Here is a 25,599-nt window from a genome sequence, read left to right on the forward strand (position 1 = left end):
AAACCAGATGTAATTTTGGGCTCTCTGTAGTGCTGGCTTGGCATTAAGCTCACTAGGGTCTGCTGAACCAGCCATCTCCTGCCCAGCTGTACTCTAGCATCCACTAGCGGCTATCTCTCCTGCCGTCTCCATCTAGGTGCGTCCACACCTTCACGAGCCTTTAGTGCTTTAGTGCTCTATACTGGAATTCTGGGGTTTTAAAATCTGTCATCCTTGACTAGAAGCTTGAACTCAAGCTTTGATTTTCTATTAACTTAAGTATTACAAAGTGTGTGTGTGTTTTATTTCCACGTGGACAGATTTCTGTCTCATGCATAGATGTCCTCACTCACTACCGTTTTGTTCTTAATTTCTGTCCTCACTCACTACCATTTTGTTCTTAATTTCTAAGTCTTTTTTTTTCTTTTGCACTATTGTAAGTCTCTATAATTTCATTTTTCTTAAAATAATGGAGAACAATGAGAATTCTTTTCTTTGTTTATGTATCCTTCAAAGCTATGTCATTAAGAGCGTAAAAGTTCACAGCTGATCTATTTTCTTTATTTATGTTATAACGAAATATTTCTCCTTGTTCCTTGTTTTCCCCTAGCACCTTGAATTCTACTTGATTTTGATGTTCTTAAATCTGCTTTCTTTTTGCTGGCATACCTTTTTCCCTCATGGTTTTGTTTTGCAAGCTTTATGTTTCTTATTTTATTACTTTCTCTCTTTTTAAAGCCAGACATCTACTTTCTGTCTTTTAAGAGACAGATGAATCTGACCTATTCATATTTATTATGACAACTGAAATATTTGTTCCTATTCCTTGCTATCTTATTTATTTACTTTCTGTTTTCTGTTTACCTTTTTCTCTTGTTTCCTGGCCCCCTCCCTCCATTCCCTGCCTATTTGCTGAACTGATTGCATTTAACATTGCTACATTTTTTCCATTTTACGTTTTGGAAGTTATACTTTCCATTTCTATTCTATTCCATCTCTATTCTAAGCCAAGAAACCCACAGTGAAGAAGGGGGATAACTAAATTTAAGTGAATCTTCAAACAGTGGAAATGGACTGGGCTGATCAATAAAGAATGTGGCAGGAGTTTTCATGGTGCAAGAAACATTTCGCAGAAGCTAAAACCATTTAACAGGAAAAGACCTGGAATCTTCTATTAGTAAAACTGTAAGATCTGTCTGCTGGAAACTATTATGGAAAAGTGTTTGGGAGAGCTGGAGGGACAGGGCCACACTTTCAGGTTCAGTTTTACAGCATCTTTGCCTAGCTTTTCCATTCGAGTTTCCGTCTGAGCCATTCTTCTGCCATCTTGAATTTTCCCCATCTCTGTGCTCTGTGTTCTTTGCTGACCTTCCTGCCAGTGAGATGGCCAGAGTGGAAGAGAGAGGGCTCTGGAGAGGGAACAAGAATGTGGGCTGGGAGTGATCCTTCTCATGCGCATGTGCTCTGGGCAGCATCAAGGGTAGCTGGACATCCCCCCTCTCCACAGTAATATCTGCTGGACAGACATCAGGCCATCTGTTAGGAGGGAGCTCACTCCTGGGCACTTCTGTCACTGTCAACAGGGAGCAGGGCCCATTTTCCAGGAACCAGATATTGAAAATTAATCTATTACATGTAGTTCATGCAATTAAAAGGAAATCTGTGGGCTGTTTTGCCAGAAGGCATGCAGGTTTGAGATCATACTATAAAGCTAAATGAGTCAAATTTGACCAAGAGTCTCCTTGAGATTGGGAACCTGAGCAATGGGGCTGCTAGAAAAGTCAGGCTTTGTTGGGGAAGGGAGATTCTGGAAAAGAATAATCCCCCATGAGGGAATGGCAGTGTCACTGAGACCCCGGAGAGTCCAAAAGAGGAGTTGTGGGCATGACCCTGGCATCGGTTGGGAGATGCTGGCACCCTTCGGGGACCCAATGGCTCCCTGGTGACAGCTGCCCTGGTTTAGTCTGAGTGGCACCCCAGTGCTCCTTCTGTGTCCAGGCTGGTGACTGGGATGTCAATGCTTCCATTCTATTAACTGTTTCCACCAGAAGCCATTGACTTCTGGGAAAGGTGACAGGTGAGGGAGAAGACTGTCCAGGTTGGGAAACCTGGGGGATGGAGGTTCATTATGGAGCTGCAGTGATGGGCAAGGGCCACCTCAGGCTGATGGTGAGGAGTATGTGGGAAAGCCTGGGGCAGGGGTCCACCCGTAGCCTGGCTCACCTCAATGTGTCACTTTAGTCCACTGAGTTCACCCAGAATCACAGTGCATTTCTCCCAGGAGATGGTGCTGTGGGCTGAGCCAGGAGGGGGATGACGGTAGGGACCGCAGGCAGGGCTCTGACATGATAGGGGCCCTGACAACTTGTGGCCACCATCATCGGAAGCACATGTCACTAACAGGACAGCCAGGAGACTTGAGATGCTATTAAAGGAGGCTGGTCTTCACCACGAAAGCAGAGACGAGAAGGAAAATGGTGGGCAAGCCAGAGATGTGGTTCCCGATCTCGGGAGTAGGCTGAGTGGCAGAGCTGGGGAAGCAGGGAGCAAGGAAAGGCAGGGCTGAGGGTATATAAGGGTATTCAGACTTAAGTGTCCCATGTGCTAAGACCTGTGTTCAGTTGTGTGTATGTTCTACAATCTAATCCTTGCTGTATCTCTGTGAGGTAGGTAATAACATCTCTATTTTAGTAATGATAAAACTGAAACAGAAAAAAATTAAGTAACTTGTTTCAAGTTAATCAGCTAGCATGCTTGACCTAATTCAGATCAAATTCAAAGTTCCTATTTGATCCAGACCACCTCTCTTTCCTTCCTTATAAAGCCTGGGAGGCTGAACAAGATCAGAGTTCCCTAAACTTTAGCTTAGATCTCTTTCAGGAATTGTGTCATCCTATCTCTCATCTCTACTGTTAATGATCTCAAAGTTTTCCTGAAATAAGTCTAACTTATGTGTGTGTGTGTGTGTGTGTGTAAAATGCACATAACATATAATTTACCATTTTAACAATTTTTAAGCACATAGTTTAGTAGCATTAAGTACACTCACATTGCTGCAAAAGGCTTTGTGTTTGTAACTTAGATATAGTTTAGAAAGGAAAGCATGCAAGGACTCTCACGAACGGAAATCAGTATGACTTTCCATAAACAGAAGTTAACCACTAGAATAAATACAGTGAAGGCAGAAAGTTATTAACCTGCAGCTGGTGACTATTGTCACTGAGGTCTCTGAGATGAGGGCTGTTCCTTCCCACTCTCAGAGCCCCATTTTTTAAAAAATTTATTTATTTTTTTAATTGAAGGATAATTGCTTTACAGAATTTCGTTGTTTTCTATCAAACCTCAACATGAATCAGCCATAGATATACATATACCCCTTCCCTTTTGAACCTCCCTCCTATTTCCCTCCCCATCCCGCCCCTCCAGGTTGATTCAGAGCCCCGTTTGAGTTTCCTGAGCCATACAGCAAATTCTCATTGGCTATCCATTTTCCATATGGTAATGTAAGTTTCCAGGTTACTCTCTCCATACATCTCACCCTCTCCTCCCCTCTCTCCATATCCATAAGTCTATTCTCAGAGCCCCATGTTTTTAAGGGAGGATGCCAAGTATTGGAGAAGTGTTAAAGATATGACAATTCCTTCTTCACACTCAGAAAATCTGGAAGAGGAGTGACTTTTCCGAGAAAAGAGGGTCATTTTCTCACTGTGATGTCAACGCGACCCTGCACTATGCCCAGGCACCTCCTCCCATCTTGCCCATCACTGAGCCCCTTCCCCACCTCCCAAAATTCTGTGATCCCTGACCTCAAAAAAGGTGATCTCACTTACTTTCCAATTTGGATCAATGACTAGGTGCAACCTTTCTTTGGGAGAAGTCCTTCAAGTTCTTCCCCATTTTCCTCAAGAGAAACAAGGGTAGCTCCCGGACTTTCTTTCTCTGTGTGAATCCCATAACAAGGGTTAACTTGCCTGAGCTCCACAAGCCCAGCCACCTTGGTCGGCAACATGCAGAGCACTTGGTTACGATGTCTGCATGGGGCAACTGTGTGCGGGACACACCATGATGGGTGAGGCCAGTGGCTGCTCTGAGTGAGTGAACTTAGTGCAACTGAGTGGAAAGGCAGATGTGGTAAGCACAAAGGTGGAGCTTAAAGCACTGGTGAAAATAGAAGCTATCAGAGGAGCAGAGGCCTCTGACAGGGGTTTCAAAATGAGCCAGACTTCAGTGTGACATTAGATTTGCCTGGGCACCTGTTTCCCTGCACAGTGGAAGGAATGGAATCTGTGTGTCCTCCATGGAAGCACTGAGAGGTTGAAAAGGACATGAAGAAGAATTTTTTTTTTCTGGCCATGCCACAGGACATGTGAGATCTTGGTTCCCAGATCAGGGATTGAACCCTTGGCCCCTGCTTTGGAAGCACAGAGACTTATCCACTGGACTACCTTTTGGGTGTTTTTTTTTAAGCCATGCAGGGATGCTGTCTATCAACATTAGAAGGAACCATTTCAAAGACTGAAGCTATAGACGTGTCACAGTAAAGCCAGGTGTGATCCCAGGAATGTGAGAGCTGAGGATAAATCTCACTTTGGAACTCCCAGTGAAGTGTCATGCTGAGCGGAGTCAGAGGCTTGGTGCCTGAAGGGTGGAGGTGCTGATGGGAGGGTCTCTCTCCGCCTTCTCCCCTCTCCTGGAGACAGTTAACCACACCCCCTGGATCCACACCGTGATGCCCACTGGACACAGGATGTGTGCTTCTCACCTGGGGCTTGGTCTCATCTTTGTCCTTGTAGTAGAAGAGCTGATCCCCGCGCAGCACGAACCAGCGTTGCTGCCAGTTCTTCATGATGCTTCTCTGCTTCTTCAACCAGCCTGCCTTCAGCACGGGGCCCAGCCTGCGGGGGCAGGGCGGCCGTCCAGGGCTCCGGCTCTGCTCCCCCATCACCAGGCTTTTGGAGCGGGCTGGAAGTCAAGCACACACACAATCAACACGAAGGATGGCCGGCCGTGGTCAGTCTGGTATCCCCGTAACCACTGTCATGGGAGCTTCAGCCAGCAGGGCGTGACCATGCTTGGTCTACCTCCTTCTCAGGTTGAAAGGGGCAAGGGCTGGAGCCCCTTAACCCTGTAGCCAAAGGTCATCCACCTTGGGTAGCGCACAGCCTGCTTCCTGGTTAGTTTCTGTTGTGTCCATGGGACCCCAGATTCTCCATTTCCCCAGGTTTGCTCATCCATCCATCCATCCATCCATCCATCCATCTTTCCATGTGTTCAATGACTCACGTCAATTCAGCAACTAATATTTATACAGTATCTACTCTGTGCCAGTCACTGTTATAGGTATTGAGAAACAAATGATGAAATTAGAAACATAACCATCTGGGTCCTACTGGAGCTCACCTTCTAGCAGGGTTCCTGTCACTCAGGTCCCAAGGGAGCTGGTCCCAGCAGACTCCCTCCCTGGATTCTGCATGGCACCCCTCCTCTGGAGGCATCACCATTGCCCAGAAGCCCCCACCCCACCTGGCAAACTCCCTCGCTGCTTCCCTGAGATCATCTTGGTGGCTGGGACTGGCCAGCAGGACCTCAGTTGCACTTGCCTGCTGTGCCTGGTTGATGGCTCCCTGGCAGGACAAAGGGGCTGCCCTCCTACCTCAGAGCCTCGAAGGGCCTGTGAGCTATTCTGCCCTGCAGATTCCACTGGGCAGCACTCTGCCAGAGTTGGTACCGCCTTTCACGGTGACTGCCCCTCCCATACCTCCCTGACTCTTGTCTCAGGCAGAGCTCCTCTTCTCTCTCTCTCTCTGGCGAGTATCAAGGACATTGCCGCAGGGGTCACTGGGAAGGCCAACCTGGACTTTGGAGGAACAACTCTGAGTCCAAATGTAATCACACTTGTAATCTTTAGACCATAGATCTTAACTTGGGATTGGAATGCATGGTCCCCACAACCCAACTACTGCACTGGACCTGTGATTCTGTGTGTGTGTGTATCTGTCTAAGCTTCTCTCATTACTCTAGTGACTGCAGCTCCCTAAGCCTAGCCAACGTCTGTCCATGCCATGCCACTAACCCGGGCCTTTCTTGCATGCCTTGCCTACTCAACCCCTGGCTTTGGCTGCATGCTACTGCTGTGCTGTGCTCAGTTGTGTCCGACTCTTTGTGACCCCATGGACTGTAGCCTGCCAGGCTCCTCTGTACATGGAATTTTCCAGGCAAGAAAACTGGAATGGGTTGCCATTTCTTCTTCCAGGGGATTGGATCAAAACTGTGTCTCCTGTAACTCCTGCATTGGCAGGCATTTTCTTTACCTATTGAGCCACCTGGGAATGGTGATCTTCAAGATCCAACTCCACAGAACCTTCCTTCTGTCTCTTCTAGATAGTCACTCCCTCCCCTACCAGGACATGAGATCCATCTGTGTGGTTGCCTTTCTGTCCCTCTAGACTGAAGGGGAAGGGAGGGAAGGACATGACGTCTTATCTAGCTCTGCATATGTGGCTCTCATCACCATGCCAGGCAGGTAATGGATGTAAGATATGGTTGTCAAACATCACGGCCTACTTTGGCTTACTCTCTTTTTTTAAAATTGAAGTATAGTTGATTTACAGATTCAACTGTATTTGGCAGAAGCAGGGCTCTCGTGGAGGAGAGGAGAGGCCAGCTCTGCTCCCCTCAGCTCACCAGGGAGGCGCTTGCTACAGATGCTACTTAGGCTGCCGAGCCAGCCTGGGTTGTCCTCCAGCCACTCAATCACACAGATACTACTTATAAGGCCCATAGAGCAGCTTGAAAGGAAAATAATTGCTGTTATGATTTATTAATAACCACTGTTCCTGTCTTCCGCACTTCCTTGAATCAAGCCATTCAGTTCTGTAAACATTTAAGCTGAGATTTCAAGTCAAACAGCTCTGACAGTCTAAGGTTCCAGAAGCAAGAGGAACTTCTGGCCCAGGAGCAGGTTCATGACCTGAGGAGGAGGAGGCGGGTGCTTTCTGCCGACCTCGGGGTCTGGCTCTTCAGCTCACAAGCACAGTCATTCATTCACTGAGACATTCATCCATGCCTTCCAAGTTTGCAGAACTCCTCCAGGTATGGGGCAGAAACCCCCAGAGCCCCCAGGCTGGCAGGGGAAATCAGCCACAAAGCACAACCACATGGAGATGAAAGAACCACGGGCTACGTGTACAGGCCCAGGCTGCAGAAAGTGAAGGCGCACCTTTCTGCTGGAGACATCAGCAGAGCCTCCTGGCGAAGGAGCACCTGGGCTAAGCCTCGAGGGATGAGCAGCATTTGGACCCACCTCAGAAGAAGGGGCTCCGATTTGGAAGGAACGGGTGTGGCGTTTGCTACCTCTTGGCTCAGATCAGCATGCATGCTGGGCTGACGCTGTCACCTATTCTCACTGACAAGCATCTCTTGAGAGGGTGGACCACAGTTCCAGCCTCTCCTTCCTCACCCCTCAGTCCCTGCCAGCCCTCTGCATTTGGAGATTCTGTCCTCTCCTGAAACTGCTCTGATCAAATCCAACAGTCTGCTTCTGATTCTCACCCTCCAAGATCCTTTGGTGCTCAGTCACCACTGATCACCCTCTTCCTGAAGCTCTTCCTCTTGCTCTGCAGAGCCAGACTGCCTGGTACACCCGTTTCTCTTACCATCTGCCCAACCTGTTCTGACCTCAGTTCCTTCCGTTCTCCCTGAAAGTCCTGCTCTTGCCCAGGGTTGCCCCAGATGCCCTCCACTCTGTCATGAGTCCAGGTCTTTATTTCCGCCTGGTTCCTTCTCTGGGATTCCAGGATCACCTGTTAAACCATCTGAGGGGCATCTCATAGGGATGGTTCACGATCGCCTGTGCAATCAGTCCAGCCATGCACCTGCTGCCCAGCTCTGCACCTGCTGTCCCTGGTCCTGCAGGGCTTCCTCACAGCCCCTTTGCTCTTCACTCAAATGCCCTTTTCTCAATGAGGACTTCCTGGCCACTCTCAAGATGTATCCCCAACCCTTCCATCTCCCCTTTCCTGCTTTAATATTTACTTAAATTCCAGTATAGAAGTAGAAGAGGGCAAATCACAGAACAATACACAAAGTATAAAACTATGTAAAAATGGAAGAAAAACACAACCCTTTAAACAAAAGACATCACAAGGTATACTCAGTGGGTACATGCATTTATACAGGAGGAACTTGTCACACCTGTAACAGTGACTATGGTCATGGAAGAGGATAGGACTGTAGTATTGTAGTTTTATACAGGAAAGAATGTGTGCATTGCTTACATATGAAAATAAAAACTTTAAAAGAGAGAGCTGTTTTGAGAGGAGGTGAATCCCCTTAGGTGATCTAAGATAGCAACTAAAATGTCATGAGTTAGATAAATGTTTATGCATATTTATCTGCAACAAGCACCTCACTAAGCTGTGGACCACAACACAAACAGATGCCTAGCCTCTGCCTACTCGGAATTTCCAGGCTGAACAGATGATCCTTCATGGAAGCATGACTCTGGCTCATTTGTGGACCTTCCACGGGAACAGGTCAGAGGGACCCTCTGTAGGTGAGCCCCTCCAGTGGGCCTGCTACTCCAGCCTTTGTGCTCCATCCCATTTCACATAAGAGAGAGGCCCAGAGAGTACGTGAGTCACTCATTCCCCCAGTGTTGTCACAAGAATACCCGGCAACTGCTGCATCTTGGAAATGGCTGAGAACACATGGAAGATACCTGATACAGCGGGTCACATCAGAGCTCTGCTCAAATTCCCTCGATTCCTTCTTCCTGTTTTTATGCCCCCTTATTGCCAACAGCTTTCCCTGGGTGATTTTTCAGGGCTGCTGGCCTGTTTTGGAGACTGTCCTTGGGTTATTGGGGCCATTCTGAGCAGGCACTGAGAGAACCGGAAGTGCCCAGGAATTTACACCCGCTCCCTCACTCCCCAGCCCTTGGCCAAAGACTCCTGGGTGTGGGAGCTTGAAAGCCCCTGCAGTCTTGTTTCCAGTTTGAAACTTCTAGGAGGCACAAGAGACACAATTCACATTCAAAGTTCCCCAGGGGCTCAGGCTGATACCCCCCTTAACTGGGCTTTGCAGCCCAGTTTGGCCCTCCCCTTCCTGGTGCTGCGCCCCCATCCCCTCACTGGTGTCCCTTGGGAACACCTCTTCAAGAAATTACTGCAGGCAATCCTCACCTCAGGGCCTCTTTATGAGATCCACACCAGGCACACCTTACTGTTTCTAGGGCCTTCTGACTAGGCTGTGGCAGCACTGGCCTTAGCAGCTGCCATGGCATTAGTGCCCTGTTTTTCCATCTGCAGCTCTGCTAGCGCAGCCCCGAGAGCATGGAGGAGTGGCTGAACTTGAACTAAAACACAATTGATTTATAAAAGTCAATGGGATTTTAAAGCCGGGCTGTGGAAACAGCAAGACAGCTCTCAGAGCTGAATTGATTTAAAGGGTAAGTATCGAGGCCGAAAGATTGATGGAGAAGAGAGAGGTGAGGTAATGGAAGGGTCGCTCTGGAGGGGGGCAGACGAGACGGTTTCATAAAGTTAATGCAATTTGCCACCAAGGGCAAGGGGGCCTCATGAGGTTCCCAGCTGTCCTGAGAGCCTCAGATGATTTATTACAGGATGGTTCCTGAGTGCTCTCTACCTTAAATTTTTTTTTTTTAAACCTGTTACTTAGCTTCTTTCTGGGCTCCACTTGCTAAGCTCCCCACCTGGGGGTCTAGAGAATCAGCAAGGCCCACTTAATGGGTCTCACTTCGGGGCCTGGAAGGTGGGAACAAGGAGGAAAACTAGCCCCCCGATTAGTTAATTCTAATATAACTATGAGAAGGTTCTAGGAAGTTTGGATTATTTTTCCCTTGATGATGATTTTAATGCTTTAAAAACATGAATATAAAAGATCACATTCTTCACAGTTACTTTCTTTGGCTCTTCCTGGCTCTGTCTTTTGATTCAGCTGGTGCGGGTCTTCAGTGAGGGGGTGCAGGAGGCAGGCGGCCCCCAGAATGCTTGACCCTCACCTCCGTACAGTGTGCACCCACAGGTGCTGGGCTTAGTCCTCATTTATCCATTCATGGAGCTTACGGGGCCCCCTGGGTGTCCACCTTGTGCGAGCCACTGGGGTGTGGAGATAAAAGGCACATACCTGCCCTGGCAGAAGTAAAGCGGGAACAGAGACACCCAGACACAACAGTCTGTCATCTCGGCAAGTATAACAGGAAATGAGAGAGTGAAGGTAGAGGCATGGAAGTCAGGCAGGGAGGCCAGAGGTGGGACTGAAGCTGGACGAAAGAACAGAGTGAGCCATTAGAGGGGATCACCAGCCCAAAACATGCTACTTTGGCATACTGATTATTATGAGCTGAAGGCAACTGAGAAAGAGTACACAGGGGGAGATCTTTCCCCTCTCCCTTTCTGCCTAAAAGCAGGGCATAAATTTCTCTTAATGAATAAAGGTGCCTTGCCACTCCCATACCAGGAAGAGAAGAATGAGATTCTTATCATGGAGAGGTGACTTCAGTCTGCATAATGAACCTCACTAAACCACCCTTACCTGCCATACTTTTCCCAGTCACCTTCCCACAGTGTGTGCCCCTGGGTTTAGCTGCCCCTTTTCTATGAAGCAGCGCCTCACACACTTAAAACAATCAATAAAATTTATATGCTTTTCCTCCTGCTAATCTTTTTTCATTTTAATTAGCAGTCCTCAGGTACATAGCTTAAGAGGGTAGAGGGAAAGTTTTTTCCCCCTACACTATGGAAGGCTGTGGGATAAAAGGATGTGCTCAGCAGAGGGAGCAGGAAGACATGCAGGATGAGAGGGCATGGGGTTAAACCCAGGAAGTCTGGCTCCCAAGCTTTTAACATTGACTCTCACGGACCCATGTTCCTGCCTTAGAACAGACCAAACCCTAACCTCTTCCCACTAACACTAGTGAAACATGCTTTCATTAATCCTTGAGAAAGACAAGCCTTATGGATCTCCTCTAACCTCCATCCACAGACTGGATCTCCAACCATCACCCCATGGCAGGGTCCCTCTTCCTGCATCTCCTTTAAAGAGGCTGTTTAGCTGTCACAACATGGGTAAGAAGTTGGGAAGATGAGAAGACCTCTGTGAGTCAGTGACCATCCAGGTCTCCAGCTTCACTTCCCACTCATAGCACACACTCTGCTCTTTCCAGATCAATGACTGGTCCCCACAAAGGCCATTTTGTTCCGGATCCCTGTACCTCTGTTGCTTGCCAGCCTGATGAGCCCTGACACCCTTGAAGCATCAGTGCAGCTGTTTCCTACTGTGTAAGGACTCATCTAGTAGGTTCCCAAAGCAGGGTCTTGCCTGCCATCCATTATGACGCCCCCATAGAGGGCACACACCTATGGCCAGACAAGTGCCTCTCTATGCTGTTTTGATCTGTGAGCTTCTAATGGCCAGAGAGGGTGCCCTCCTCATGCTTGATCCCTAAGAATGTAGCACAGAGTGTCTCACTAAATGCTTGCTGAAAGCATGAATGGACATGAAACAGGAATCCTCAAGTTCAAAGAAGATGGGCAAGATCAAATCCAAGAGACTTTGTGCCTCTAGAGACGATCTTGGCCTGGAGGAAACCTGCCAGCAGGATTTCTACTCCCCATGGCCTGTTTCCACATGATGAGAGGTTAAAGGGCCATTCCTGTTATCAGAGAAGCAGCAAGTAGAAGCAGGAAACAGAATGTCACTTTCCTACTTTTCCTAGTTTGGCAGTGGGAGGGGAGAGGCTAACTGAGGTCGTGAAAGGGGCACAGCATTTGGAGACTCTTTAGCCACTCGGAGTCCCAGATTTCCAGGTAAAATGGGAACAAAATACAAATCTTATCCAGTTCCTAAACTGTGGTGAGGAAGAAGTAAATGACCCTTTGAAAGTGTGCTGCAAACAGAGATGCACTGAATGGTTGAATGGGGGTTAGTACTGTCTCTTGTTGCTGCAGGCTGAGGCCTTGGGAGGCCTGTCTCCCCTCTCTCAGACCTTGTCTGGGAGCAGCCGCCCAAGGTTTGCTGCCTCTGCTCCTGTTCAGATTAGCAAGCCATTAACCAGGAGCTGGAGATCGGTGGAGTTGATGTAATTCAGTATTGATTATAAATTTCATTTCTGCCTGCCTATGGGCCATTAGCTTAGATCAATACATTCTCCACCCTTGGTTAAGTAATCATTGAGGCTGTTGATGATTTCAGCAGTCAGGGTGGGTCCCTGGTTGAGGGGAGCCCATGGCAGCCCTCCCAGCCTAGGTCTAATCCTGCTCAGGCCTGTCTTGCAAATAAATCATTTATTTCCACTTGCAAACATGAAGTTCATGGCCAAGTCTTCAGTTCTGTGGGGACAGAAGTTCTGCCTGGAGCTCCTGGAGCCCAGCATCTAGTAGTGCCTTAGATCCTAAGTGTCTGAGAGTGCTGGTTATATACTCTGGGCATCTTCCATGGGGAGAACTCAGTTTTCCCATCAGCTGGTATCTGCAAGGAGAGGAAGAAAGAGAAGGAAATCCTACCACAAGGGAATGCAGATCTCTCTTGAGATCCCGTTTTCATTTATTTTAGATACAAGCCCAGAAATGGAATTGCTGGGTCATATGGTAGCTCTATTTTTAATTTTTTGGGGAGCCACCATATTGTTTTCCATAGTGACTGCACCAGTTTACATTCAGTATACCAGGGCTCCCTTTTCTTCACATTCTTGCCAATATTGTTACCTCTTGTCTTTGGATAATAGCCATTCTAGCGGTTGTGAGGTGATATCTCAGCATGGCTTTTGATTTGCATTTCCCTGATGATTGGTGCTGTAAGCATCTTTTCATGTACCTCTTGCCCATTTGTACATATTCTTTGCAAAAATGTCTATTCAGTTCTTTTTCCTATGTTTCAGTCTGTTGGTTTTTTTTTTTTTTTTTTTGCTATTGAGTTGTAGGAGTTCTTTGTATATTTTGGATATTAGCCCCTTATTGGATCTATAATTTGCAGATATTTTCTCCTATTCTGTAGGTTTCTTTTTCATTTTATGGGTTTTTGCCTTTTCTATGCAGAAGCTTTTTAGTTTGATGCAGCCCCATTTGTTTATTTTTGCTTTTGCATCCTTTGCTTTTTGTGTCTAATCCAAAAAATGATTGTCACCACTGATGTCAAAGAGATTACCCCATATGTTTTCTTCTAGGAGTTCTATGGTTTCAAGTTTTAATGTTCAAGTCTTTTGAGTTGGTTTTTGTCTGTGGTAAAAGGTAAGGGTCCAGTTTCATTCTTTTGCTTGTGACTGTCCAGTTTGCCCAACACCATTTATTGAAGAGATTGTCCTTCCTGTATACTGCCCACTGTATATTGCTGGCTCCTTTGTTGTAAATTAATTGACCACACATGCATGGATTTATTTCTGGGTTCTCTATTTTGCTCCATTGATTCATGGTCTGTTTTTGTGCCAAATAATTTCTTGATATTTTTTCCATTTCAAATACTACCTATTGACTTCTAACTATGGAAGATGAGGATTTCATTTATTTCACTCTTCCACCCCATCACACGTAAGCACCCACTCCATCCTCCCAGTATAGTTACAGTGTATTTTTAGTTTGATCAATATGAAGAATTTGCATTATTAGTACTATGTAATTGCTAGTCCCAGTTGAGCTATGCAGTATACTATAATATTTCATGAACCACTTTTTGTTTTCCCTGGAGTTCATAATTGCCTTGCCTTTTAATTTGCTTAATATTCTACTACATATCAATAATTCAACCTTAAATATTCTAACAGTTGTTTGAATCTACTTTCCATGTATTCATAGGTAGTGGGAATCTTCTTAAAAATCACACCGCATTTCATTACTCAAAGAATTTATAGCTCTCCTGGGACATGCAGGACCACCTGCAGTGGTGCTTGGATAGTGTGAATCCCTGTGTTGGGTTAGGGAGAGGGCATGTGCCTCAGCACTGGATAGACATGAATTCCAACACTTGTTGGCAGGGTATCCACAGTTCTCCTTCCACATCTGTTAAAACGGGAATAATGGTGCTTCATCATAGTATAGTCAAGAGAATTAAATAAGTACAATAAAAACGCCTGGAGCACGGAAGGCACACAATAAATGTAGGTTTGTTTTCTTCAGGGAAACTCAAGAAAAATAAGGCCAGTGAATGTACTTCATCTCACTCATAGAGCTTTTTCTCTCCATCCCCAAAGTATTGACCAGGCTCTGCACATTCATCAAGGCTTCTAAGACACTGATACTCCTTCAAAGGAAGATGGCTCAAGCTGCTGGAGCTGTGCTCATCAAGCTAATGATTTTCTTTAAAAGAAGGAGCCTCCTTAATAGCAACATCAATTTTATTTTGATTATATTTTAAACAAAGGTAGAAACTTGAAAAGGAAATATTGATAGATTGATGACATAATAATTAAACACATGCATACATCTTGGAAAAAAGACTCTGATATAAAAATTAAGGGCAAGAAACAAATTGGGAAAATATTTGCAACATATAAATCAATCAAAGGAGGGCTGATTTTCCTAAGGAGCTGGACCAGTTAGGTCCAGAGACAGTGCTTCAGCTTCCTAGGCTAATGCTTTCTCTGCTACCAATTCACTCACTCACTCACTCATATACTCATCCATTCATTTATTCACCATATACGTATTGAGCACCCACCAGATGCCTGGCGTTGGTGTATAATGATACCAAAACACAGAAATGGGCCCTGCTCTTCTGGAGTGCAAAGTCCAGTGGGGTGACAGTTATTCACCAAATAGTCACACCGAGGAGTGTACACCTACAACTCAAGGTAAGTGCTGCAAAGGAAAGGAGAGCCCAGAGCAGAGGACCCGGTTTAGACTGGGGTTGCAGGAGCACTTGGCTGGTGACACTTGAGCTGAGAACTGGAGGGAGAGCAGGAGTTAAGAAGTGTGTGTGTGTGTGTGTGAGAGAGACGGACAGACAGACAGACAGACTGACAGAGAGGAGGAGGCATTCCAGCTGGGAAACAGGCTGTGCTCTGGCCCTGTGGTAGGAGCCCATGGAACACATTGAGGAATGGGAAGAAGGCCAGCGTTGCTGGAGCTTGGAGAGTGAGAGGAGGCTGGAGGTCTGGCCAGTGGCTAGACTGTGAGAGAGGTCTTCCTGTAAGTTGGGGCTGGAGGCAGAGGCTGGTGGTGGGTACATTGTGGATTTAAACTTGAAAAGATGGCTCTGGCTTTGGAGTGGAGAATGGATGGGAGTGGGTGGGGGTGAGACAGAGTATTACTGCCACAGGTTAGAAATGATGATGGCTGGGAGAGGATAATAACAGGAGGCTGAGTGAGACAGGCAGAGTCAAGAGCCCTTTGGGAGGTAAAAGACATGGCTGACTCCCATACCTTATCCTTGTGAAACAGGGCAAGACCAACTCAATAAATCTTTATTTAGGGCAGTGCTAACGGGCACAGCAGAGGCCTCAATCAAAACAGGGGGCACACAAATCTTTGAAGAAGCAGGCCCTGTGTCAGTGGGATTTCAGGAAAGAGGGCAATCCCAGGGAGCTGGGGTAGTAGCATCAGGGTCAAGTATTCTGTGGCTTTGTTCTGACTACCTCTTGGGGGCTCTGTGAGTGGTGGGTGCACAGAGGGCACAGCACTTACAGAGTCTGGTGGTGGGCATGAGGGTACAGCCTGGGGCTTCACTGCATTCCCTCACCCTGGAAAATTCATAGGGAGAGGGTGCCTATCTTATATTTCTGTTATCTATCTTGAAAAAAATAAAAGGCAGTTTTTACAGTGTCACAGGACGCATGCATTTGTGACTTGCTCCACTGTATCTGTGATAAATTCATGGATTTTTAGTGAGTTTATCCTGTTTTTCTTCTAGGAAAACTGGCAGGGGTGGGGTGACTCTTCCATTCCCACTCTGGAAATATGGCAACAAATCCCAGCGGAGTTAGAGCTTGCCAGGCATGGCATCAGGAAAGGCTCTCTGAACAGGACCCTAGGAGACAGGCAGGAGCTAAGTGAGGTAGAGCCAACTGCACCTGGATGCAAATGGCCTCGTCTGGCTACCACAGGCTGTGATAAGCTAGGGTGAGTCTAAGCTGGTCCTAAGCAGGCAATGGCAAGCTAGAATCACGGTATTAATGACCAGTGTGGGCTGGTACCAACCAATCTGGACCACTTTCCTGAATCAGTCTGAATTATATGATGTACTTAAAAGCAAGCACATTGTTTGAATTCACAGGCTCTTTTTGAGACATTTCCTGCTGGTTTGGCGCCTCCCTACTCTTTTGAATTATCATTGTCCTCTTCTGTATGCCTGTACAACATCTGCCTCACCTGCCTCTAACTACTTCTTGGAAATAGAGCTCCGATTATTGAACAAACTTAGTTTTATATGTGTGTAAGTACCAGGTGGTACTAGTGGTAAAGAACCTGCCTGCCAATGCAGGAGACATAAGAGACCCGGGTTCAATCCTTGGGTCGGAAAGATCCCCTGGGAGGGCATGGCAACCTACCCCAGTATTTTGGCCTGGAGAATCCCATGGACAGAGGAGCCTGGTAGGCTACAGTCCATAGGGTTGCACAGAGTTGGACACGACTGAAGCAACTTAGCAAGTAGCAAAGTGATAGTAGGGTTTTTCCTGGGAGGGTCTCAATCCTCTCAGCTCCTCCTCCCTGGGATAGAGACACAAGGACATTTTTAGGGTGATGGCGCTCTTTACAGCAGTATCAGAGTTGGCCTGGATGGGGACCTGCCAGGAAGTTAACAGCCAATATGACCTTATGGAAGGTTTCCTGGGAAGCCCCTAAGGCAGAGCAGCCAAGGTTTCTGAGCCCAGTTGACCTGGGCTGGTTTTCTTAACTATTCCAGAAAGTGACCCCCAGTCTTTTCCATCAGTCCTTTGTAACCAGGTAGTGGTGCAATCTGGAAGCGTGTCTGGCATATGTATCACCTGGAGCAGCCTGGACAAGGCAGTGTGTGGATCTCAGGGGCTGTGATTTGTATCCTATAGGCTGGCAGGGTTTATGACATGAAGCCTGCCTGATTCCTAAAAGATGCCAAGGGGGATGAATTTTGAGGGAAGTTCTTCCTTCTACCAGAGCCCAATTTCTTAGAGGGATGCATATATAATTTTGGTCTGTATTCCTCCAGAAATGTCCCTGTGTGCTCTGACTCTTGACCTGGTCTCCAGCCCCAGCCTGTTGACCCTGTGCACAGCCCTCCCCCCACCACCAGCACTGGCTCATGCCAGTCCCTGCCTGTAATGTGGCCTCCTCCCTCCACCATCCTTGCCTAGGTAGCCCCACCATTCTTCAGCTCACAGCTCAGGCACCACGTGGTTCCTCTGAAAGCTTCATTTGTAGTATATGCTCGTATGCCCTTAGAATGCTTCTCGTCATGGTTTATGATCATCTATTTCCATGGGTAGTGAGTGCAAGTCACTCAGTCATGTCTGACTCTTTGTAATCCCTTGGACTATACAGTCCATGGAATTCTCCAGACCAGAATACTGGATTGGGTAGCTGTTCCTTTCTCCATGGGATCTTTCCAGCCCAGGGTTTGAACCCAGGTCTCCCACATTGCAGGTGGATTCTTTATCAGGTGAGCCACCAGGGAAGCCTATTTTTATGGGTAAGCGGTTATCTTATAGATATCTGATATATAGCACCATAAACTCTATCTTTTAACATACACTACAAGATAATATCATCTGGTATCTCAGTCTGAGCACTACTGACATTTAGAGTTAGAGAATTCTTTGTTGTGGGAACTGTCCTCGGCATTGCAGGATGCTCAGCAGCATCCCTGGCCTATATCTACTAGAAGCCAGTAGCATCCCTTAGCTGGAAGAACCAAAATATCTCCAGACATCAACAAATGTCCCCCAGAGGGCAAAAGAGCTCTTGGTTGAGAACCACTGACCCAGAACAAATGTTTCTAGGAAGACTGAGATTTCAAAGGCAGGCTTCCTGAGAGCTGTTTGTAAAACACTGTTTTTTTTCTAAACTAGCCACATCCAACAGAAACATAATATCAGCCATATATGTAATTATAAACGTTCTAGGAACAGCATGAAAAGCAAGTAAAAGAAAAAACAGGTGGACTGAATTCCAATCAATATTTTATTTAACCCAATTCAAAGTATTGTCACTTCATCAGGTGATCAATGTAAAATAATCATTGAGATATTTTGCATTCTTTTCCCCCCAAGTCATCAAAATCTTCTGAGTATTTCTCTCAGTTTGGATTAATCACATGTCAAGTGCTCAATAGCCATGTGTGGCCAGCATGCTAGCCAGGAATGGGAGAGGAGACCCAAGCTCTCTCAGGGGGCCTGGCCTGGCCCACGTGTTACACTGTTACCAGGCTGTACCCCTACCTCTGAGCAGAGCCAGGCACAGCCCTCTTTTGCCCACTGGGGCCCACAGGTGACAGCCCATTCCAAGCATCCCATGGAGGGATCTTGATGGCTCTAACTATGCTCTAGAGGGCCAGCCTACCCAGGAAAGTCATCCAAATGCCTGCAGTGTGCTAATGAATGGGTGTGTGCCTGTGAGCTCACGAGAGCCCAGAGGATCCCTGCCTCCAATATACAAACACTGGGTGAGACAAGTACTGGTTCCAAGTTCCCTGGGCAGAAGCTCCACCCACTTCCAAACCACTTGCCTCATGCTCCTTACTCACAAGGAACGCTCAGCCCTCCACAAACGCTGGTCACATGAAAAGACACATTCTATTTTTCTTAAAACACAGATGCTGTCATCTAAAATGATCCTTGCACTGGCCAAGAAGTTGCTGTCCAGGCAGCTGCTGTCTGAGCCCCAAGACCTATGCTGAGGCCCCAGGACATTCTGAAGGGCCACAAGCTGGCTGGGGTGCTAGCCCAGTGCTGCGGATCAACCCTGCAAGGCTCACCTGCATCCCTTACTTATCTCTGGATCCTCTTCCCCAACACCAGCAACTCCAGGCCCTGCTGCTTTCTGGGAGTTCTCCCGGACAGAGCCCCTGCCTGCCTGCCTGAGGAGTTGCTTTCTGCAGCCTTTCCTAGTGACAGCTACTTTTGCCTTGGCAACTAGGGCAGATCTTGAGCATTCAGCATTTCCCTTTTAGTAATAAATAAATAAAGTTTTTCCAAAGTTGTCACCTCATCACTTTGAGCAAGCCAGGGACTCTAAAACGTGGAACGTGGGCTGAAACCTGCACACCCACCGGGGCACTAAATTGGCCATCTCCCTCTGACAGTATCAGTTTTGACCCTCACAGACCTCAGGAGCCTCCCTATTAGGGGCTGCCTGTCACCAAGATGCCTCCGGAACGCCCGCCGCATGTGACCGCAGCATGCAGCCAGCCGAGTATCCGCGCCCATCTGCCAACAGACTCACCACACTGTGCCCAGATTGGCAGCAGGAAGTCAGACTTACCCCTCCTGGCTTGCCTGATCTTTGGGCTCAGCATCTTCCTGCCGCCACCTGGACGGGATCGCTGGGCTGATCATGCTGTCATCCACTTCCCTTTTCTCTTCCTCTCGCCCAGTTGCCCCCCATACCCCGCTCCGGCCCCCATGGCTGCTGGCGTCACCAGAGAGGCTCCCTCGGCTGCCTCTCCTGGCTCTGGACCGACGGCTTGCCTTGGACAACGTAAACCTCAATGCATTATTTATCCATCTTAGAATTAATTCCCATCCAAGTAAACCATTAAGAGGCTCAGTAACCGTTTCTGATCAATCACTGGGCCAGGGAGGGGCGGCCCGGCTGTCCCTTCGCCTGGCCAGGGAGCACGCGGCACTGCCCATCTGCAAGCGGAGCGGGTGCTCGGCCCGGGCGGAGGCACGGGGAGGGCGGGGCAGGAGGAGCCAGGCGGAGCGCTCGGTCCCAGCTGGACCTACGGCCCCGGAGGGCGGGCGGGCTCGGGATCGGATCCGCCCTCTGCGTGGGGAGGGCTCTTCGAAGTGCGCGCCACCGGCTAGAGATTCCAAGAGGCCGCAGGAAATGCACGGACTCTGGCCCCGGTCCGCACGCACTGCCAAGGCCGGGGGTGGGGGAGAGGTCTGTTCTTGGGGACCTGCTCTGCCCCATGCTTCCTGCCAAGAGGGACTAGGAGGCTGTCTGTGAGGTCACAGTTCCAACTGTGAAAAGACAGGTGTGTCTTAAAAAGAGGTACAGCCTTGGCATATTCAGAGTCCTAGGGGACTCACCCAGCAAAGCTGGCTAGAGATGTTAACTTTTTTTGCTATTTAAATAGGGTGAAAGGAGTAAGAATCCTGTGAAACACTTAGGTTAGGGCCCACATATAGTAAGTAATTAGTGCTAAGTCTCTTCAGTCATGTCTGACTCTTTGTGACCCCATGGACTGCAGCCTGCCAGGCTCCTCTGTCCATGGGATTCTTCAGGCAAGAAGACTGGAGTGGGTCATAATTTCCTTCTCCAGGGGATATTCCGGATCTTACTAAAGACTGTTCACTGAGTAGTGAATCTCTGCCAACTGCCATGTTTCAGTTTAATACTAGCAGAGTTCTAAACAGGGTGTAGGGGGTTTTGGGAAGGTTCAGGCTCAAGATCCTAAAAATTGCCCAAGAAATGCAATCACAGTAATTGTTGTCAATGGCAACCCACTCCAGTGTTCTTGCTTGGAGAATCCCAGGGACGGGGGAGCCTGGTGGGCTTCCATCTATGGGGTCACACAGAGTCGGACACGACTGAAGTGACTTAGCAGCAGCAGCAGCAGTAGGTACATACTATGTGTCCTTGAGGTTGGAGCTTTATATTCTGTATCTGTTTCAATTCTCAGATTCTCTGAGGCAGGGAAGCCTTTGTCACGGTTCTTCAGATGAAGAAAATAAGGCACAGAAATGTTATGTATCTTGCCCAGAGTCACACAGTCCTGTCAGGGCTGGGGCCTGAACCGACCCTGTCTCTACAGCTCATGCCCTTCTATGATGCCAGTCTAAGTACCCTGATTCCAATCATTGCTCGTGAATGATTCCTGGCTTGAGAACCAGCAATGAATTTGCTGGATGGTAAGGACCAGCCTTTGTGCCCCTGAACTCCACCCCCCCAGGTGCCCTGTTAGGCATTTGGGCTGGGTTGGCCCTGGATACTGTGTGATATCCTCTTAATAGGTGGAAGATGAGGGATTTGAACAGGGTCCTCTCTGCTTTGATTGGCCATGCTCCTACTCTAATCCTCATCGTGCCCCCGTGTCCATGATCCCCAAATGGTGGACTGATGTGTAATCTTTAGCAGCTGGAAGGGAAGAGGATCCCGGGGCTGTGGGGTCCACTGGGAGCCCACTGCAGTAGTCCATGCGGGAGAGGACAGGATATGGACTGTGGAGAGGAGGGAAGGATGCGAGAGGTTAAGGACTCACCAGGATGTGGCGAGTCAAGTCCCCAGGGTGAAGGGAGAGACAGTATCCCTAGAGACAGAGCTGTCTTACTCAGCATCGTCACTTACTCTGACCCTCAGATACTCCTCAGAAGGGATGAATAAGTATAAGTAAGTTTGCTATGATATCCAAGGCCTTTTATGGTACTGGCCAATACCTCTGTGACCTCTCCTGTAATGCTACACACAACCATATGCATGCACAGTCCCTGCTCCTGTGTGCTCCCAGTTCCTTTTCTCTGGGGTGTGTTCCCCGTCACACAAGTCTGATCATTCCAAGCAAGTCTCCCAAACTGTCTTGATTCTACCTCCAGAAGGGGCGCCAACACGCACGTCCTCAGGGCTCTTATCTGTGGGCCACAGACTGCCCAGTGCCCCTCCTCCACAACCAGCCCTGAGCCTCGGGTAGGACTCAGGCCAGGAACCTCATGAGGAATACTGGCTTGATGGGTAGATTTGAGAAACACCACTGAATGCCAGACTTGCCCTCCTGTTTCTTTGGGGCCAGGAAAAGGTCAGATCAGGGTGGGACGAGACCATCTAGCAGGAGAGGGAAGGATACAAAGCTGGAACACCTCAGGTTGACATCAGTGTCAAAGAGGGAGGTCCCGTGGCCAGTGACAACGTCTTGAGCAATCACGAAAGCCTGTGAGTAATGCAGCCTGGACCACTTCCTCCAAACCAGAGGCAGGAAAAATGCCCCAAAGGCTTAGCTAGGGTTCATTCACACTTGTTTTGGTTACAAAACTACTCCCAGGCAGTTTTTCTGTGCAGCTCTTTCCCTGGATGATATTTAGCTGCTGAGCTTACCCGCCTGTTTTTCTGGGGATCCGTGTTGGAATTGGGCAAAACCACAGAGGCTCTAAGCTCAAGCCCAGAAGCAAAGCTGGGAAAATGGCAGAGCTAATCTGAACTCTGCACCAGAGAATAATAATGGTGGTGGGGGGTGCGGGACAGCGGCTAGGTAGCTTTTTCCTCTCTGTCCTCAGACCACACTCCAAGTACTTCTTTGGATGAAGGGATCCATGTGTTCCAGCTGGAAGGGACGTTAGCACCCTCTCCTTCCTGAAGTTTACAAACCTTACACCGCAGGACCCTGGGAGCCCTCCAGTTCCCTTTGTGACCACTGGGAGAAGGGGTGAGGTAAGGACAAGAGCAGGGCCTCCTGAGTAAGTTTTTATTTGAAGGGACCGCTCCACTCCTCTTACACAGGCAGTAATCTGAGGCCTAGGAGAAATACAGGCCTCAATTAGGAGTAGAGGCAGAGAGACTGCCCCCTTACCCACTCTCCTTACAGCACTGTACCTCCCGGCAGTGGTCCTTGCTTCTCCCTTTGCTGGCTCCCTGTCCTGCATCATTTCTGCATTTTCTAAGGGGCTCCTCTGGGTGAGGCACCTCTGGGCACTGCAAGGCGAGTGGAAAGGATTGGGAGGGCAGAACTGTTCGGCAGAAATGTACAACTCTTGGTGGGACGATCACCCACCATCATTGGCCCAGAGCAAGGATAGCTCCAAGTCACTGGTTCTCAGCCTTAGCTGTGTATTGGGGCATTCTGAAAACCAGTTTCTGAGTTTCACCCCATCAGTTCTGGTTTAACTCATCTGGTATACACATTGGTCTTTGGGAGGTATAAAAGCTCCTCCGATTATTTAATGTGTGGCCAGGGTTGAGAACCACTGCTTTATTAGATAACTGCATATCCATGAGCCCAAAGCTACCAGAAACAGTCTTTGCCTGCTCTTGCCTAAGGGAGGCTTCTTCTGAGGGAAGGACACATTTATCAACCAGTCTCTCAGTTAGAAAGTGGAAACGGGCCACTATTTCAAGGCCTAACATGAGATAGCTCCATTCCACGCAGAGCTATAGCTACTGTTATACAAGCTGTACACTGCGCAAAAGTATCAATGGAAGTGGGAGTAGGACTGGGTTTGGGCTCTGCTGGCAGAGTTGTGTGTTCTAGCATGGTGACAAGGGCAAGCCTTTCTCTAGTTTACACCAAGACGTCATATAGATAGGAAAGCCCTGAGGCTGAGATGCCTGCTCAGTGGTCAGCAGTACGCAGTGTTCCCAGACTCCCAGCGTGTGGCACTCTCAGCCTCTGCTGCCAGGCGGCTGAAGCTCTGTCTCCCTGGCAAACCACATCTTTCCATCCCAGAGGTGTGCTGGACAGCCAGCTGGTCCCAATAGCCCTGAGAGCTGATCGTTGAATTTTTAGGAATTTTGTAATTTTAACACAGACATCATTAGACATTGTATTATGAATTAAAGTTACAATTAAATAAACTATTTTAAACACAAAGGTAACACCTGCTCAACAGACATGACTTTCTAACTGCTGACAACATTTCCCTATTGTTGAACAACTTCCATTCTTAGGATTATTTCTCCCTATCCTATCCTATCTATATGATGAAAATACTATTGTGATGGTTGCTTTTTATGTCATCTTGTCTGGGCCACAGACTGCCCAGACATTTGGTCACATATTATTCCGGGTGTGTCTGTGAGGGTGTTTCCGGACAAAACTAACATTTGAATCTGTAGATGAAATAAAGCACATTGCCCTTTTGGAGGTGGCTGGACTCATCCAGTCAGTTGGGGGGCCAAGAAGAAAAGAAAGTCTGACTCTCCCAAGAGTAGAAGGGAAATCTTCTGGCCTGAAGACCTCAAACTGTGACACTGGTATTTTCCTGCCTTCGAACTAGAACTACCTCAGGTCTCCTGTGTCTCCAGCTTGCCAATTACAGATCTTGGAACTTAGCCTCCATAATTGTGTGGGCCAATTCCTCGTTATAAATCTCTTGATATATAGACAGTCCCTGACTTACAACGGTTCAACTTACGATTTTTAGATTTTGTGATAGTGTGAAAGCAATATGGTTTCAGTACAAAACTGCACTTCAAATTTTTGAATTTCATCATTTCCTGGGCTAACCACACACCAGATGGTACTCTCTCACGATGCTGGGCAGTGGTAGCGAGTTGCAGCTCCCAGTCAGCCAGGTGATCATGGCCAGGAACTTAGAATAGATACACTTACAGGCATTCTAGACCCATATAACCATTCTGTTTTTTCACTTTCAGTACAGTATTCAATAAATTACATGAGATATTCAACTATTTATTATAAAACAGAATTTGTATTAGATGATTTTTGCCCAACTGTAGGCTAATGTAAATGTTCTGAGCATGTATAAGATAGGCTAGGCTAAGCCATGATATTCGGTAGGTTAGGTGTATTAAATGCATTTTTTTACTTAACAATGGGTTTATTGGGACATAATGCCACTGTACATTGAGGAAGATCACTGTATATACACATAATTAAACACTTCATATATGCTTGAGGTATGTATGTATTATATATATGGTTCTGTTTCTCTGAAGAATTCTAATTCAACTACATACTGAGCTGCTACTACACATCTCTCCCCAACTCCTGGGTCACCAATCATGATAATATGCTGGTAGTTAGAAGCTAATGGTGGTGGGAGTATTTACACCCAGAAAATCAGCAAATGCTACATATCGTTCTAAAGAAGACATCTGGAACACCTGCTAGAAACTTGAGATACATATCAGACCCTTGCTGCTGCTGCTGCTGCTAAGTCACTTCAGTCGTGTCCGACTCTGTGTGACCCCATAGAGGGAAGCCCACCAGGCTCCCCCGTCCCTGGGATTCTCCAGGCAAGAACACTGGAGGGGGTTGCCATTTCCTTCTCCAATGTGTAAAAGTGAAAAGTGAAAGTAAAGTTGCTCAGTCGTGTCCGACTCTTAGCAACCCCACGGACTTCAGCCTACCAGGCTCCTCCATCCATGGGATTTTCTAGGCAAGAGTACTGGAGTGGTTTGCCATTGCCTTCTCCGATCAGACCCTTACCCTCTTATAATTCATGGCAGCCTATTTCTCAAGGATAAATATTTCTTTTTCAGTATCAGAACATAGCTTCATGGCTTTTGCCTTTGTAAGCTCCTGTTTTTGCTCTTCTGTGAAATACTCTTTGGAATATGTGTTGCTCAAATTGCAATTCATAAGATCCCCAAATAAAGTTCTTTGTTCTTTGAAGCCTCAGTATTGATTACTGTTTGACAAAATCAGGGCTTACTTTTTTTTTTTTCCTTCCAGAGAGCAGATTGTTAGACATTTGCTAGTACAGCTCTGATCATTCCCTACCAGGTTTGCTCTGAATGCCCCAGTCACTGTCGACTCCCCACTGTGGGCAGAGGATGCTTTCTCTCCAACCAAACTGTT

At 47.5% G+C, this 25,599-nt stretch overlaps 1 protein-coding gene across 5 annotated transcripts in view; it reads right to left on the reverse strand.

Annotated features, from left to right (window-relative positions):
• The window catches only part of ARHGAP22 (Rho GTPase activating protein 22), a 182,389-nt gene that overhangs the window by 124,222 nt on the left and 32,568 nt on the right, over window positions 1-25,599 (reverse strand). For 3 of the 5 annotated variants that reach the window (XM_088842087.1, XM_088842085.1, XM_088842086.1), the window contains exon 4: window positions 4,742-4,941. In XM_088842087.1, coding sequence (XP_088698213.1) covers window positions 4,742-4,941 — 200 coding nt within the window. Of the gene's footprint in view, window positions 1-4,741; window positions 4,942-19,385; window positions 19,792-25,599 lie in introns of those variants that run through there. The other 2 variants (XM_055425268.2, XM_055425270.2) reach the window with 2 other exon arrangements.

Source organism: Moschus berezovskii, chromosome 12 (genome assembly GCF_049115385.1).
Source record: "Moschus berezovskii isolate FMDL1 chromosome 12, NW_MosBer_1.0, whole genome shotgun sequence".
NCBI classification, from domain to species: domain Eukaryota; kingdom Metazoa; phylum Chordata; class Mammalia; order Artiodactyla; family Moschidae; genus Moschus; species Moschus berezovskii.